Here is a 17939-nt window from a genome sequence, read left to right as displayed (position 1 = left end):
AACATTTGTCCAGCTCTCTCAGAGATTGTGGATGACCCTGGAATTGCCAACTTCAGTCACCTGGTTTTAGTCCTCATCTTCCTTTATCACATGGCTCTATTATTGACCACCTGCTTCCTGAAGTGTTCTCTAAGTTTCTGTACCCTTCCACAGTTTCTCTGAGAACTTATTCCTTTATCAAAGTTCTTCCCCCTGGAAACTAGGTTCCATTTTCAACATTGTTTTAAAAGCCACTGGCATGTAGACCTAAATGTACAGAGAGGCCTTAGTTGAAGAAGATGAGGTGATTGTTGGGCTCTATGTTCCCTTGCTGTTTGTGACTGTCCCCTTACTCTCTGTGACTGTCCTCCAGCAGAGCTGTGGATTTCAGGCTGTAATTCTAATAAACTTTTTTATTTTTTCTCTCTTTAGTTTCTCCTGGGGTAAAGTTTCTCTTCCTGTGGCTTCATTTGGTACCTTTCAGTAGATTTCTTCCAAATATGCATCTTTTAGTTTGAACTTTTTGCTGAGTGCCAGGTCCAAATTTCCAGCTGCCTACTAGACATTTCCACCTAACTTGTATTGCCAGCATCCAAAATATTTGATGCATTTTTTTTTTGAATATACTTTTAGACATATCTCAAGCCTGCTAGCTGCCCTCCTTTGTTTCTTCTCTATGTTAGAGGCATTGCAGTTCTTGGGACATGGGTTTGGAGATGCGATTATCAGTGCCTCTTTGTTTCCTCATTCTCTCTGTCCAAGCGGTTGCCAAGACTTGTACATTTTCTTTACAGTATCTCTGCTGTATATCTTCTCTGTTTCACTTTTACATTCACTGCCCTGTTAAAGGCCTTCATTATCTCTCAAATGGACAGCTGCAATTACCTCCTAAATGGTCTCTGGGCCAATCTCCTCCTGTTCACCCTCGTCTTTACTCTGAAGGACTCTTTGTAAATCACCAGTCTGATCATGGTAATCCTCTGCTCCAGAATCTCAAGGGGGCTTCCTGTTGTCTATGATGTGAAGCCCAAGCTATTAAATGTTATTCTAAGCCTTTATTTAGAATCTGGCTCCAGGCTGCTTCTGCTGCCTGTCTCTCTCCTATCACCCAGGTTTCTGTGTGGCTCAGCTAGACTTTCTGTTAGTTTCCCTGCCTTGGTTCACACCATCTTCTCATGAAAAACGTTTCCCAGTCACCACATCTGATGTTCACTTCCACCCAGGCTCAGCATAGAGGCCCTGCACTCACATGTGTGCCGTTTCTCCATCACACTGTGTGTATCAGTATGGCTGATAGTGAACTCCTTGAGGGCAGTGTCCTTTACTACCTCAGAATGTGACTAGTGGGTAGCACAGTTGGCTCTCTATATCTGTGAGCTCTGATATTTTTGAATAATTAAATGAAGAACTCCCTAGCTGGGCCTGGTGGCGCACACCTGTAATCCCAGCGGCTCAGGAGGCTGAGGCAGGAGGATCGAAGGTTCATAGCCAACCTCTGCAAAAGCGAGATGCTAAGCAACTCAGTGAGACACTGTCTCTAAATAAAATACAAAATAGGGCTGAGGATGTGGCTCAATTGTCGAGCATCCCTGAGTTTAATCCCCAGTACCAAAAAAAAAAAAAGAACCCCTTAATCTCCCAGCCTGAAGTCGTCTTTCTATTCTGTGTGCTCCTTTAGCCCTGTGTTAATCCATAGCCTTTGTATCAGAGCAGAGAGATAGGTTGCCAAAAAAACACAGAAAATACCTGGAGACAGGATATAAGGCATAAGGCTTCATTGAGAACTGCTTACAGATAGCACCTCCATCCCTCATAGTGTTTTGCCAGGTAAAATCTCTTCTCCTGCACAGCATTTTTTCTGACTGGATAAGTGGTATGTCCTTTCTACTTCAGTTCTGCACCAATCCCCACTGAAAGAGGTGATTTTATGTTAGGCTTTAGAAGCACTGACATCATCAGCATTGGCTTGCTTAGTTTGCTTGTACCACCGGTATCCCAAGGACAAACTGTCCTGACAGAGATGTAAGAAAGAAAGTAGCTTTCTACAGATCACACTGAGTCGCTCTGATTCCCAGCATATGCCAGAGAAAGCTATGTTCAAGACAGTATATATCTGGACATTCAGGCCCAGACCCACTTTCATTGTTCCCTTAACTTGGCTAGATTTTTAGGAATGGAAAAGGTTATTCAAGGATATGATGTTTTATTGTCCCCCTTTTCTTTAAGAATGACACACCTTTGTTAGTCACTCTCTGTAACAGGTCTGTTAGTGGTTTTGAATCTCTTCTTTCTTGTTTGGCTTTAAACCACATGGTGGCAGTTCTTTCTAACCTAACACCTTGCCTTCAATGGTAGATATTCATTGTATGCTTGCTAAATGGAAAAGAATTTCTCTTCTGCTTTTTATCAACTTTTACATTGTCTTTTAAAACTATTGCTTTCCTTTTTTTTTTTTCCATTGATAATACCACCCCTGCCCTTTGTGCTAATGCAGCTGATATTAATCAGACACCTACTTTGTATTAGCGTGAACTTGGGACTTTCCCTGCATTATCTCTTTAGCCCCATGAGAAAAGTACTTTTTTTTTTCTTTCTCAACTTATGAAGATGAAGAAATAGAAGCTGGCAGCATAAGTGACTCTCCTAAGGTCAGACAAATGGCAAGAGACTATACAAGACTCAAAGTCAGGTCTGTCTGACAGCATGTCTTTTACTTCAGTGTTTTCCTGCCTTTTTCTCTTTTTGAGTCAAGAGTCAAACCTCTCATTAGACTAAAACGACTGAGTGTAATGCTGTCAGCCTGCTGCTTCCTGTGACATTGCTGCAGAGTTGTGGCCACGCCAGTGCTTGAGCCTGTTCAGAGACTGGGAATGGAACTTCCTCTCGGTTTTCATGACTGCCCACCCTGAAGCAGGTTGAGAAACGTGGGGCTCTGCCTAGATTATCAGTTGTGTATTGTGTGAACTTCTTATCATTCCTTATCAGATTATTTAATGGGATAGTCAACTAATTCTTTTGAGCAGGCAAAAATCCACCTTTGTTAATCACCAGAGAGGCAATAAGTGTGGATCTACTTATCCTGGAGGCAGCAGCCCACATCAACTCACAAAATCTGAAAGAGACTTGACCATTTTATCAGGTTCCCATCCCAGGAAAGTCTTTGGAAAAATCTTAATCTGGAACGCTTACTGGATTGTGGAGCACTAAACGTGTTTATGTGTATGTGTATTCTGTAAGTGATGAAGTTGAGAGGGAAGCTATGCTGTGAGTTTGGTGCTAATATGTTGGTGGTGCTGGAGATTCCCTGCTTTTCCTAACCCCTTTTAAAATACAATTAACATCATAACCCTTATCTCATGGTTATGGGAGTGTAAATTTGATGTTCATTTTATTAGCACACAGAAATTCAAAAAGGAATTGAAACTGCCTTAAAACATGTTTATTGGTTGTTGTGGCTAGTGTCTTCATAAATGCTCTTGAAGTGCCCTTGCAAGAGTATTTAAAGTGTAACTGTTTAAGGATGGTTCTTCTCATATCATTGATTAAGGATATTCTCCAGTGATGGAAATCTTACACTAAGGGCCAACATGGAACTTTGAGTTTTCCATTTCCTTGAAAATGAGTGAATAGAGAGCGGTGTTTCCCATTCAAGGGCTTCCCCTTTGCTCTGGGGACACACACTGAAACAAGTCAGGAAAGCAGCCACTGCATTTCCCTTTTCTCGGTCACTGAGAGCCTCTTGACCGGTGGAACGAACGCTTTCACGGCATATTCATTTGATCCAGTCATGTTCTGCTGAGCCTTTATATAAACACTGCAGAGAACATTATTCTCAAATGATACTGACATGCTTCTGAAAATAATGTGAATATAGAATCAGACAAATTTATATTAGTCCAAGTATTCCCTTTAAGAATCTAATTAAAGCTGCATTCTTCCTCCTGAAAAAAAATGTGCAAACTTAGAAATTTGTATTCAGTTTGAAAGAGTTTATTGACGCCCCCTCCCCCCATATACCCAGGTTCCCTCTTGGTGCCCCATGGACACTTGGACTCCCGAGTTTAGAACCTCCAGAATCTTTGAGGTAATATATGGCCATAAATAGCAACAAATTAGTCTGGACCAATCTGTAATCATCTTTGCCTCACATATTCTTTATATATTTCAGTGGTGTCCCTATTAGGCTGTAATTTCCATGAAGACGAGGATTATTTTTATTGTTCTTCCTTACTACTTGAAAGGATGCCAAGACCAGAGATGGTGTCTGAAAAAATATTTGCTTTAATTTGTGAAATAATCTTGTAAAACACCATCTTTAGATCTCCTTGGACAAGAAATCTAAAATTTTTCTGTGTAAGCTTGTAATTCTAGGTACTTGGGAGGCTGAATCAGGAGTATTCCAAGTTCAGGGCCAGCCTCAGCAACTTAGTAAAGCTCTGTATAGCTCAGTGGTAGAGCACCCCTGTGTTACTGTCCCCCCTCCCCCCAAAAGAGAAAGATGTCTTAAGATTTTATGGACCATGTTTTGATGAGGAAATTGAGCTACAAGAAGGTTAAAAGCTGCACTGGAAACGCCATGTCATCAAATGTCCCTATGTTAAGCCATTAACTAAATCTTTGACGTTGAATTTTCATTTCCATTTTGATAAATAAGATGAATGAAATTTGAACTTCATTTGAGTGAATCACAATGGTTTGCTAGGCCGTTGCAGTTTCAGGGCCATGAAGACACAGGTATAGTATACATATTGTACAGACATGGGACAAAATCTGTATGTCAAAGCTATTATTTCATTCATTCGAGAACCTTGCCCAAGACTTTAAGACCAGGCAGAAATCATCTCTAAAATTATGCCAGACACTAGCAAGAGCAACACTTACCCCTCACTCTAGTCACTGATTATTTTATTTCCTTTAATTTCAAAGCTGCGTCTCCTTTGTGGTCTGTGCAGGAAGAGGTAATTTGGAACCTCTAATTTCCTTGCTAGCCTTCCAGTGGCATTAACCACTTTTCTGCTCACTGTGAAATTGTGAGCTAACTGCAGAAAGGGTGTGTGTTTGGGAGTAGAAGGATCCTTGCCAAGATGCTTTGCTGGAATATCTTGGGGCAAGACCCACTCATTTAGCCCTCTGTATCTGTGGGTTCTGCATCCTTGGTTTCAACCAACTATAGATGGAAAATACTTGGAAAAAAACTAATCTGTACTGAACATGTACACACATTTTTTCTTATCATTATTCCTTAAACAATACAGCATAACAGCTATGTTCATGGCATTGACATTGTATGAGGTATTATAGAATCTAAAGATAATTTAAAGTATACAGGAGGTTGTGCACGAATTGTACATAGATATTTCACCCCCCCCCCCGCCCCGCCTCTGGGGATTGAACTCAGGGCCTCACACACACAAGGCCTGTAGGCAAGGGCTGTAGCACTGAGTGGTCACCCCAACATTCATCATTTTTATATAAGGGACTTGAGCATACTCAGATTTTGATATCTGGGGTCCTATAACCAATCCCATGTGGATACTAAAGGAATGTAAGTGAATTTGTGCCTACTGGGCCAAGTTCTTAAGATAGACACAGTGAATAAGTTACAGTCCCCAGTCATAAAGCATCTTGTGGTTTGTGAGGTGAGATTTAAAAAAAAATAAATAAATTTGCAATTATAATACAAAACATGGCACACACCATCTTTTTTTCCCTTATACAATGTTATTTTTTATTGATTTTTTTTAAAAAAATGACAGCTCACACACCATCTTCAGCCTTATCACTGTGCTGTTGAAGAAATTTAATGGATGATGTTGTTCCCAGTGGAGGGAGATCCTTTATGAGGAATAAATTTGACATTAGGATATGTAAGAGTGTAATATGAGGGCTGGAAGCTTCTGCTTTTTCTGTTTCTAGGTGGGGGCTAACCTCCGCCTCTCCTGGCGCAGCTATTTATATATTTGTCTCTTGTGTTTTTCCCAAGCAGCAATGCTAAACCTTGGTACTGTGTTAACTGCAGAGTCCTGGTCAGAGGAGGATTTTTGCCTCTACATTTGTAGGCAGGCCATACCTAAGAGAAGTGTGGAACTGTTGTCTGCTGGGTGTGGAGTGTCTGTCCTTAAGGAACTGACAGCACGAAAGATGGAGCGTGCATACACAGAGGCAGGTGCGGCTTAGGCTCCCTGCTGGGGGACTTGAGGTTAATTTTTTTCATTAACCTGTTATTTTTTCAACCTCTACTAAAAACCTCACCACCTCAAAATATCACTTTGTTTGAATTTGTTTTTCCTTGGTGGAGCTTGAAAGTTATTAGACACATAGCTGTTAAACACTGATCCAGAGAGAACTGTGGCTAGAATCCAGAATCACTACCTTGAGGTTCAAGAGGAGATGCCCACAGAGAATCTTCTGGGGGTGGGGGCTTTCTGTAAATTACTATAAGGTTTTTGGCTCCATACTCCAGTATCATCCCTAGCTTTGGTGACTTGGGCTACAAAGTTTATGATCTGACATCTTCCTTTCCCATCAGGCCTAAAGCCACATCTGATTGTCCTCCTGCCACTGCCCCCCCACCCACACACACACACTCATCCTTTAATCTTGATTCTTAAACCATCTTACTGTTAAAGAAAGGCAAGGGAAGATCAATCTAAGGAAAAACACATTTTCCCTTTTGCCCCTACACCAAAACTGGCATCAGATGCCCACATTTTGACCTTCACTTTTTGAAAAGCAGGCAGCTCCATATTGCCTTACCAGCTACATGGGAAGATATAATCCAAAAAAGGGCAGATCTGAAAAGAAAACCGTGAATGTGTGAACTCAAGAGTTTTTACCATCAGATTACAGACCCGTATCTGCAGTTCTGAGGCTCAGCTCTCTCCCTTAGCTTGGTCTGGAAGGGAGAGGAGATCAGCAAGAGTTGCCCTGTGTCTCAGCCTTGTCCTGGCTCACCTGGCTGTTGTGACTCAACTGACCTCAGCCTCTTCCAGCTCATCCCAGCTAACAGCACTGGTGTTCCCTACCTTGATCACAGTTCCTGTCTGGCCCTGTTCTGTGAGAACCTTTGAGGAGCTTACTCTCATCTACTAGATCCAGGGTAGAACCAATGGTTTGGCTTTCAAGGATGTTTCAAGGTGTTTCTCTCAGTCATCCTTTTTTCACCAAATTAGCCTTCCATTTCTCAACCTTCCTGCTTGTCTGTCTCTGAATTCCTCCTTTCCTTCTCCCTATCCTTTTAGGCCTAGTGAAAAGGCCTTCTTTCATTTCCTTAGCACTGCTACTTTCTGGAAATGTTAAATATTGCTTTTTGTCTTAGGGTTTGTACCGCCTACTAGATTATTAATTCCTACATGGCTTGAGGGCAGAGGCCACATTTTTATCTGTATACACCTTAGGACTTCACTGAAGGCCTTGCCTATGGTAGGCAATATAGTAATTCTTTATTTAATTATCTTTGCATTTGAGCTTCTTTTGAGCATTTGGGACTGCAGTATTTGTAGAGCATGAAACTTCAGTGAGGGTGATCTAGTTGGGCCTGTCCCTGGCCCTTCTTTGAATATCAAAGGTTATGCATCTGGTGGATGAGGGTGTATTCTGGGAATCCATCAGGGGCAATGCCATGATATTTTAATTATAATGCTGGCAGCAGTGCTACTTTTAGCAAACAGCAGTAACAAGCAGTAACACTTGGGCGGGCCAGGCACCGGAAATTGGCCTCCTTCTCTGTTTCTCCTACCCCCTTTCAATCCATCACCTGTATTTATTCCTGCTGTAATTTAAACACCTGTCTAGATGGAATGCATGCAATGTGTCCCTACCCCACACATTTAGATATTTGCTCACCTGCCTTATTCGGAAGGCTGCCTCTAAAATAAACAGTGTTCTGGTACTAAAAGAAAAAATGCAGTGAGGTCACCGTGGCAATGGACATGAGGCAGGGAAGGGGAGTGGAACATCTGGATAAGCTGCTCCAGGAGAGTGGGAGCAGAGCAAGAGGAGGAGAGCCAGGAAGAGACATCTGTCAAGCAGGCCCGAGGCTTAGGAGGAGGTAGGCCCTGGTGGCCAGCTTTCCCACGGGCAGTCATTCATGCAGCACACCAGCCCAGGGAAGGCTCGGGTGGAGGCTTAGGGAAATGAGCACATTGTTTTTAGGCTTAAATATCTTTTATTTATTTTTTTAATAGTCACCATTTCTCATGGCAGCATAATAAGCAGTCTTAGAATTTTCTGAAGTTTGTTCTAAAACTGTTTATCCACTTTTGCATTCTAGACATATTTAATGACTACTCCTTTTAAAGTTTAAGCATCTGAACAAAGTTGAGAAATAGTTCCTGATGGAACAATTTTCTCACCCCGGTTCCCTTTGTTGTTTTACATCTTGATCCTCACCCTATCAAAGGCATGTCTGCTATTTGTTGGAAGATCCCTTGGGGTTTATAGAGGACAGGAAGCAGTGAACGGTTCCTCCTTCCTGTTTTCTCCTTTTATTTTCTACCACCTTATAATAGGGGGTAGTAGAAAATGACTGCTTTGCAAGGCAGTGAATTACCTGTGGATCTTGTTAAGTGTGGATTGTGGTTCATTGAGGCTGGGCTGAGATTCTGCATTTTGAACAAGTTCCCAGTAAAGCAAATGCTGCTGGTCTACAGACTGAAACTATAAGTAGCAAGGCTCAATGGTACCAGGCAGTGGGCGTGATACAGTGGTCAGAACTACAAGATTGAGAGGTCGTGCATTAGGAAGACCAGGAGTTGAACCTGAGGACTGACACATTTGTTCTTGAAGTTATTTTACCGCTCAATTTCAGTTTCCTGGGCTAGCTGTCCTAAAAATTAATTCAGTATGCATATAATTGGCTTAGAGTAATGTCTGCAACAAAGTATTTGTTAAATTTAGCTATTGTTAGTGATAATATGGTTTTGTTATTATTACTATTATTGTAGTAGAATCTGAAAAGTATCATTGTTGCATAAACATTGACCATGGTAGAAGATCTTAAAGCTCCAAATGCAGATTTATAAGGTTCTTTTATGTGTGTGCTGCACTTTGCACATAAAGATGTCTATCCATTATCAACTGGGCATGATCTTTTGAATAAAAATGACTTTTAAACTGTCCTTTGTCTTCCAGGCCCTATTATGATCAATGACACAAATTTATGACTGTTCGTATGAATTTCATTTGCCAGCCTAAATTTAATAGGCTAAATTCTAGTTATTAGCCCAGAGAAGCCAACAGATCCCATAGCTATGACCTCCATGTTAATAGCCTAACACTACTAACAAAAATGATGAGCCACTGATTTTGCAAGTGTCACTGTCTTTTTATGTGCTATAAGGCTGTCCTTTAAAAAAAAAAAAATCCTATACCAGTGAAAATTTTGGGAGGGGGAGGGTACCAAGAATTGAACCCAAGGGCACTTAACCACTGAGCCACATCCCCAGCCTTTTTTATATTTTATTTAGAAACAGCATCTCCCTGAGTTGCTTTAGGACCTCACTAATTGCTCAGACTGGCTGTGAACTCGAAATCTTCCTGCCTCAGCCTTCTGAGCCTCTGGGATTACAGGCATGTGCCACTGCACCCAGCAGCAATGAAATCTTGATTATTATTGCATATCAAGTACCTCTAAGTGCTGTCTATCACTTTCTTTTCATCTGATCAAAGCTGGTTTTATATAATGTTACCTGCAGAAATGTAGATGGACAGAGAAGCAGACACAGCATAGACACCCTTATCTATCCATCCTCTGTCCTGTTAGAGAAGGAACCTCAAAGTGTGAACCCTAACATGCTACAGAGTTTTAGGTTTGACGCAATGTTGGGAAGTTTGCCTTTTGACTTTAGGCCTTCACTGGGTAAGACAGGATGATATTAGGGCCAAAATTAATGCTTGACTCCATTTTAGTTCAGTGACTCCTGCCCAATCTGGAATAGATGGGGAAACTGGAAGGAAGGATCAGAGGTTTCCTTAGTTTAATCTAGAGATAATTTCAGTGAAGTAAAGTTTAGCAGGTGTAAACCTGTACCCATAAGATTTATCCAGATCTTGATCAAGGTTCTGGAGGTTTATAGTCTAATAAAATAAATTTAAAACTTCAAGGTAAAGCTGAGAATCGAGTTTCTTAGCCACACTTGAAGTGTGTATTAAGAATATGTGACTAGTGACTGCAGGATTGGACAGTGCAGATTACAGAAAATTTTCATTATCAGAAAACCTTCTGTTATATGATGCTCTCCTAAACTTAGAGAACTGCATTATAAAGAAAACATATATACACAGTGGAATATCACTCAGCCATAAAGAAGAATGACTTTACGGCATTTGCCATAAATGGATGAATCTGGAGATTATCATGTTAAATGAAATAAGCCAATCCCCAAAAACTAACGAATGTTTTCTCTGATATGTGGAAGCTAACTTACAACAAGGTAGAGCGTTAGAAATTAACTGAATTTGACAAAGGGGAATGAAGGGAAGGTAGAGGATGGGAAAAGGAAATACAATGAAATGAATCTGACATACTTTCCTATGTACATATATGAATACACCACAGTGAATCTTACCATGTGCACACCCATAAGAAATTAATTTTTATAATATATGTAAATGGCAGAAAGAAGGAACCCCAGGGGTGGGGAGAGGGAAGGGGAAGAAGAGGTACTGGGATCTGAATTAGAACGAGATATATTTCATGCTTGTATAATGATGTCAAAATGGATTCTACTGCCAATAAGAAAAAAAAAAAAAGAAGATGATTCTGGAGCCACATTGAAGGCAGCCCTGAATTGCAGAAGGAAGGTAGAGCTGGTGTGAGGGCTGGTGTATGTGGTAGTATCTTCTAGACAGACCATAGGGCTAAGAATAGAGTAGAGAGGTGGGTTGTTAACCACTTAGTACAGAAAGGAGGGGGTTTGTATTGAGTTTTTTTTTTTAAGCATAAATACTATATAGAGAGAGAAAGAGGTAAGAATTCTGTAAAGTTTTCTCATTCCTAAGTAGAGGTCACTGCTATAGTTTAGATGTGGTGTCCCCGAAAAGCTCACATGTGAGACAATGCACAAGAAGGTTTGGAGGAGAAATCATTGGCTCTCGCCTTAATCTAATCAGTGATTTAATCCCTGGTGGGATTAACTGAGTGGTAACTGAAATGGTGAGGTGTGGCTTTGGGGTATATATTTGTATCTGGCAAGTGGAAACGTCTCTCTGCTTCCTCATGGTTATGTGAGCTGCTTCCCTCTGCCATGCTCCTCTGCCATGTCTCTCCTTGAGCCCGGAGGAATGGAGCTTACTGTCCGTGGATTGAAACATCTGAAACTGTGAGCTCTTAAATAAACTCTTCCTTTCCTACGATTGTGTTCTTTGGGTCCTTTAGTCACAGCAGCAAAAAAGCTGACTTGAAACAGTCACTTTTGCTGTTTCTTAAACTAATAGTAGTGTTTTTTACTTTTTTGTAAAAAGAAATTACAACAGCTGCCAGCTTTTGTGTGTGCGTGTGTGTGGTACGGGGGATTGAACCCAGGAATGCTGCGCTGAGCTACATCCCCAGCACTTTTTATTTTTTGAGACAGGATCTAGCTAATTTGCCCCAGGCTAGTCTTGAACTTACAATCTTACTGTCTCAGCCTTCTGAGTCACAAGATAGCTGCCAGTTCTTGGATTATCCATGAAATAAGGAATGGTTGTTACATGAATAAAAAAATCCAGTAACCCAAAATTTGTTACATGTTCATGCCACTTTTCACCTGCTAAGGAACAAAATTAGTTGATGAGATGATTTTTTCTTTTATTTCTTTTAATGTCCTGTGATGAAGGGGAAAAGTTGACAACTGAATTTGAGGGAAAGAAGGAAAAGTTGGTATTACTGATCCTTGTATAATCACTGCTTCTGGATTTTGAGGTCTATATCAGAGGGTTTTTTTTAAAAATCTCTAATAATTCAGGACAAATAGGATTATACTAGGATTGTTGGCCTACAGCCAACAACTTGTACTCGTTCTTGACTTTGAGTCAATTACTTACCATAACCTCTCTGAGCCTTAGTTTCTTCTCTGTGAAATGGGGTGTAATGGTATCTACCTCCATGAGTAACAGGGTAAGTGGATTATAAAATCCAGAGTGCCTGACCACTACTGTAGGGCCCTAAATGTTGAACTGTATCATTTGGGAAAGTACATCCCGTGTACTCAGAGTCAGACACTCTCTGTTCTGATCTTGGCCTTCCCACTTAGTGGGTGTGTGACTTTGGTCTAGCTGTTCGGCCTTTCTAGACTTTCATTTCCTCCTTGGTAAAATGGAGTAATAGTAAACCTTTTTCAGAGGCATTGCTTAGGATTAAATGAGATAACACACATCAAGATAATGTGAGGACGTCTACTACATGGCATACAGTGAGTGCCTGACAAGTGTAACTGTGAGGAAATAAAGAATGATGTTTAAATTAGGGGTTGCCCTGCTAAAAGATAGGAGATGACCAAATCTGTTCTCGCCTATCCTTTTTGTTCACTAGACAATAGCATTCATACTAAAGTGTGCACATTCTGTTCTGTTGATATTCCACTATAAGTCATTATTAAGCCTCCTTTGTTAAGTGTTTGGCACAGCTGTTAGTTATCATAAAGACCTTTCTCACTTGATAGTTTTTCTCCAAACAGCAAGATCACATCTAATTTAAAAGGCCTGGTGTGTGAGTTCAGAGGGCAGGCAAGTGAGAGGGGTCAGTCCCACAGGGGGCCTTTTCATTGTCTAAGGGCCTGACCTCTGTTGCCTCCAGGGTCCAGGAAGAAAGACGATATACTTCAAAGGAAAACTGGGGACCAGGGAAGAGGTACTACTGTGATTTGTGACTATCTTCTTGTCCTTTAGTCACCCTGTGCCTTGCTTCTGCACCTGATACCTGCAGAAAGCAGGTCAGAATGCCAAGGGATTGGCTAAGGAGGCTTCTTCTAAAGCCTGGTCTACTCTGGAGGGTGCAGCAGCCAGAGGGTCCCACACCCAGCCTCCACAGATGCTCCTGACCTATGGAGAACAGCTTTCTGTCCAAGAAAATTATTTTGAGTTTTTTTGGTGTGAAGACATAGTCCTGGATTTCTTTCACTTACCAACTTCTCTAACTAGGAAGGAAGCACTGTGCTGTTACTAAAAATGACTTTTTTTCCTTCAGAATTTTCAGGTCATTAACAAAATCTAGAATTCTTTTCATTTGTAAATGTCAAAATTATTACTTAGGACATTTTATAGGAGTACATTTTGCTTGGAATTTAAATCTAGATCATTCTTCTCTGAGTTTCTGTCAAAACCCTTGCAGCATCCTCCACTAATCTGACTTTGAAATGCTTTTCACAACCAACCTTTATTCTCTGATTCCACTACCACTGCCCAGGTTTTAAGCTTATCTCCTCACATATGAATTTGTCATAATAACTAAAAAGAATGTTCTCGGGCTGGGGCTGTGCCTCAGTGGGAGAGCACTTGCCTAGCATGTGTGAGACACTGGGTTTCATTCCCAGCACCACCTTAAAAATAAGTAAGAATTTTCTGGATTATAAAAGCAATAAATGCCCACTATAGAAAATTTGGATAATATAGGTAAATTATAAGAAAGAAAATAAGTTACTAATAAGAGATAAATGCTGTATATTCTGAATTTTTATTTCCAGTCTTTTTTTTTTTAATTTTTTATTGTTGGTTGTTCAAAACATTACATAGTTCTTGATATATCATATTTCACACTTTGATTCAAGTGGGTTATGAACTCCCATTTTTACCCCATATACAGATTGCAGAATCACATCAGTTACACATCCATTGATTTACATATTGCCATACTAGTGTCTGTTGTGTTCTGCTGCCTTTCCTATCCTCTACTATCCCCCCTCCCCTCCCCTCCCCTCCCCTCTTGTGTGTGTGTTTATGGTTAAGGAAGTTTGCACCTATGGTATACAGTTTTGTGTTGTGGTTTTTACTATCACAATTTTTTTTGAGTTATCAGCATGTTCCTGTATAATTATTTTTCAAAAACTGTTAATGAATAAATAATACCCTTTTACATGGAAAGAGAAAACCTACTTGACAATATTGTTGGCTATTTAGATCTCCTTTTCAACATTAAAAGCTTTGCCATATCTGTTCACTGTGGTGAGTAAGAACACAGGCCTGGAGCTCCAAAGACCATGCTCAAATTCTGCTCCTCACACCCATTCCCAGGCCTCATGCAATCCTAAACCTCAGTTTTCTTCTGTGTAAAATGAGGGTTATAATAGTACTTTTTACCACACTTGAGTTGATTTATGAGATATGTGTGATGTACTCATTTACGCAGAAGTTGACTCATAGTAAATTCTAATATTGATTGCTTTTGTAACACTCACTGTCATTAATCATCAGCATTTTTTTTCTTATAACTCCTAAGAGCTAGATTATGGCATCCAAGTATACACGTATTGTACTTTAGTAATATATTGCAAAATTGATTCCTAGAAAAATTCTATCAATTTATAATTATACAATACCTGATTTCACCCTTTGTCATTGTTGTATATGTCTTTTTTATTACTGTTTAGCAATGTGACACACAAAAATTGTACTTTTAACTTACTGTATCTTTCTAATTTGCATTTCTTTTGTATGATTTACATTTAGCAATGCAAATTAGTTTAAAAATGTTTAATTGGCCAATCACTTATGCAAATTATGTTTTCACAAATTATTTATGGAAGTCAATGCCCATTTTTATTGACACTTCATTTTTTTATAAATCACTGAGTTCTTTGTTTATTATGATAATAATCATTATTTATAAATAAAGTCTATTAAGCATTTACAACTTTCAGATGAGGAAACAAGGGCCAGAGTAAATAAATGCCCAGTCATCCTTGTTGTTTTTATTACTTGGCTTAGTTTTTTGCAGCACCTAGCTCAGACCAGTGTCTTGCACATAGTAGGAGCAGAATAAGCCCACGTGCACTTACAAGGGCAGTCGCCATCCTTGCCTTTGTTCTTTGTGCACAGAAGCCATCCTCTCCTGTGTGCCTTTGTCACAGCCACAGCTTCAGCTCAGATGAGTCAGCATCTCATAGACTTGATTGTTCTGATGTATTTTTTATGACACTTTTAATCAGGTTATTTCCTTCACTTCATTTCTAGGTAACAAACCTGAATTTGGCAAGTGGTGTCATAAACAGAAGCAGTGCTTCAACTCCCCCCAGCCTCCGACCTGTCCTCAGTCCTACTGGTCCAACATGGTCCATACAGTCAGACCCCCACGCTACAGAGAACCACTCCAGCCCCCCTGGAAGCAGGTACGTGAAGGACCCTGGAGATAGCGTTGAGTTGCATGGGAGGGGCTGTGTCCCAGGCAATCAGGCCCTTCCCACTCTGAGCTCTAGTAAGGTGGATGCTCATTTTATTTGTAAGACAACTTTCAAGAAAATCAAATGGAAAGGAAATTTCTGATGTAGTTAAGAAAATCACTTCTGGATGGATGCTATAGTTAATCCTTACTTCCAGTCAACATTTTCATGTTCTGAATTTTGGCATTTTATCCTTGCCTCCTGGAATTTCCTGTTTGTTTTTGTGATACTGGGGACTGAACACAGAGACTCTCTGTCACTGAGCCACATCTCCATTGTGTTTCAGTGACTTTGAACTCTTTTTTTTTTTTCCTTTGGAGGACATATTTGTTTTTTATGTTTTCATATAGGTTATATAATTAGACTCAAAACAGGTTCTTGATCCCATTTAGGAGGTGGGAAGGAAATAGTCTGTTACGTAGAGAGAAGTAGCAATTTGTAAAATACAAATAGATTCTGGCCATAAGGCAAACAACTTCTGAATTAAAAAAAAAAAAAATCACTGTATTAAATTCTGGTCTCATTCTATATTTTAAGTATTCCTGTATAAAAAAAATCTAAGAAGTGAGTTCTCACTGCATCTTCCTTTAGTAGATTAAATTGCATCAGTCCCTGAGTCTAATGAGCTGGAGAGAAATGTGACCAGTGATGTCTCTGGCCATGGAGATTTTGTTCCCTCCAAATAAAAAAGCTCTACCCCAGGTGTCCCAGTGAGTCCTCACCCTGTGCCGGTCTCTCTCCCTTCTTTGCTGCTTTGCTCTGAGCTTAGGAGGGGGGACCAAAGACCTGGGCGTGGAGGAAATACTTGATTATTATTCAAATATCACTTGGTATCAGAATTAACTTCTTAAGGAGCTGATTTGGGACCAGAAACTCTGCCTGGGAAGCAGCATAAACAAAAGCACATCGCATCTCACCCTGGGACGATGGCTCTCAGAGCCACCGTCATTGTGGTCGATGTGCAAAGAGTTATCTCAGTTGAGAATTTTCATGCAGAGTTGGAGACCAAGGGGCACAACTGTTTGAGATGGGACTTCCTCTATACAGTTCTTTTCACAAGAGAAGTCTTATTTGGTGATTTATAATCTTCTGAGTAACCACATTCCTTGAAATACAAGTTATAAAAAAGTTCTGTTTATTCCATAGAGCTTTATTTTCTATATAAATGTTTCCAAATATTCCATTTTCATGTGAAACTCAGAGCCTGTTCCTATGGAGAACACTTTCATTACAATCTTGAATATTCTGTTTGACAAGGCTATAAGGCATTTTCCATACTGTAAACAGAACGTCAAAAGTCCACATTTTGGAGAAGAAGAGTTTTAGCACTTTTTATACTTGTAGATAGAATGAGGGGATAACAAAAATTATGGCTGGGTGGAGAGCTTTCTTGGAAGCACCTGCTATTGGTGAGATGCAGTATGGTGGGATCTGTGGACCTACAGGGATCTACAGCAGCACCAGGAGTGACTTTCTCCCAGCCAAAGTGCTCCCTGGGCTGCGGTGGAGTGGCGCACTATCCGGTTTACATCAGAGCCCTTGCAGCTAGAACGCAACCCCAAGAAATCCCTCGGTGCTTCCTTTTTGCCTTAGTTGTACCCACAACAGCCCTCTCTTTGCCTCCAGCCAGTGGTGAGGTCCCAGTGGGTCCCCCATAGCCCTGGGGAATCTTCCACTGTCCCTAGGTGACCTCTGCTTGCCAGGACAGCTGGAGGCTCAGCTTGGGAGTTTTAGTCCAGCAGCCCCAAGAGAGTCCTTAGTCCTTCCAGAGCTGGAGGGGCTGCGGGCCCTGGCCAGGGCACCAACACAGAGCTCCTTCTGATTTCCATTCCTACCTGGTAAGTCCCTCTTTTGTGGATATTTATTTAGTCTCTTATTGTTTTTCCTTTGTAGTGAGGGTGACTAAGTTTGGTGAATATGGGACTCACAGCTTAGAGATGTGAGTTTTATTACTGGTTTTGACACTAAGTGACCCTAAGCTATTCATTGAATCTTTTTATTGGGTAGGCATACTTACATGTAAACTGGCCTATTTTGAGAGCTTTTAGATCGCCCTTAAAGCACTTTGATCTCCCTGAAGTGGGGGCTAGGTAAATAAAAGGTACTCTTACTAGTTTTTCTACAAATGCAGCAGTGAATTCCAGTGCTGATAAACTCTGCTAACTCACTCAACTCGAGGCTGCCTGTGAAGTGTAATGGGAAGTAGCGAGAAGCCCGCTGCTGGCTGTACTTTTCATCTCTCCGTGTCGGAGAATTCAGTGACTTGGTAGCCACAGGAATGAAAACTGGTGACTCACGAGAACTCTGCAAATAGTGTTATTTTTCATTTCCCCATGGTGTTGCCATTGTTCTCAATTTTATGGATCACACAAGTTTTCACCAGACAAACCTTGTTCTTCCCCCGCTGTTGGAAACCACCCCAAATGTAGCCTCAGGGCTGTCGTCTCCCATTGGGTCAGTGTGAGCTCAACCCAGCTCCTCAAATCCCCTGGTTCCTTTGGTCTGTCTGGAGTCCCTGTTCAGGCTTTGTTGTGGGAGAGGAAGGCAAAGAGCCCACAACTTGCCCAGACAGTCTGAGGCCTGGCCACGCAGCCTGCAGTTCCCTAG

General features: G+C 40.8%; 1 protein-coding gene across 26 annotated transcripts in view; it reads left to right on the top strand.

Moving 5' to 3' along the window:
* Window positions 1-17939, top strand: part of Ttll5 (tubulin tyrosine ligase like 5) — a 265849-nt gene that overhangs the window by 131813 nt on the left and 116097 nt on the right. For all 26 annotated transcript variants that reach the window (XR_009226355.1, XM_046440809.2, XM_046440808.2 and 23 more), the window contains one exon: window positions 15127-15281. Coding sequence is in view for 25 of the 26 variants with exons in the window: in XM_046440809.2 (XP_046296765.1) it covers window positions 15127-15281 (155 nt within the window). In the remaining variant the exon portion in view is untranslated. The remainder of the gene's footprint in view (window positions 1-15126; window positions 15282-17939) is intronic.

This window comes from Marmota monax, unplaced genomic scaffold (assembly GCF_021218885.2).
Source record: "Marmota monax isolate L192 unplaced genomic scaffold, Marmota_monax_Labrador192_F-V1.1 WCK01_AAM20220418_F8-fsc00017, whole genome shotgun sequence".
Lineage (NCBI taxonomy): Eukaryota > Metazoa > Chordata > Mammalia > Rodentia > Sciuridae > Marmota > Marmota monax.
The sequence above is the reverse complement of the archived record's forward strand: the minus strand, read 5'-3'. Positions and strand labels throughout refer to the sequence as shown.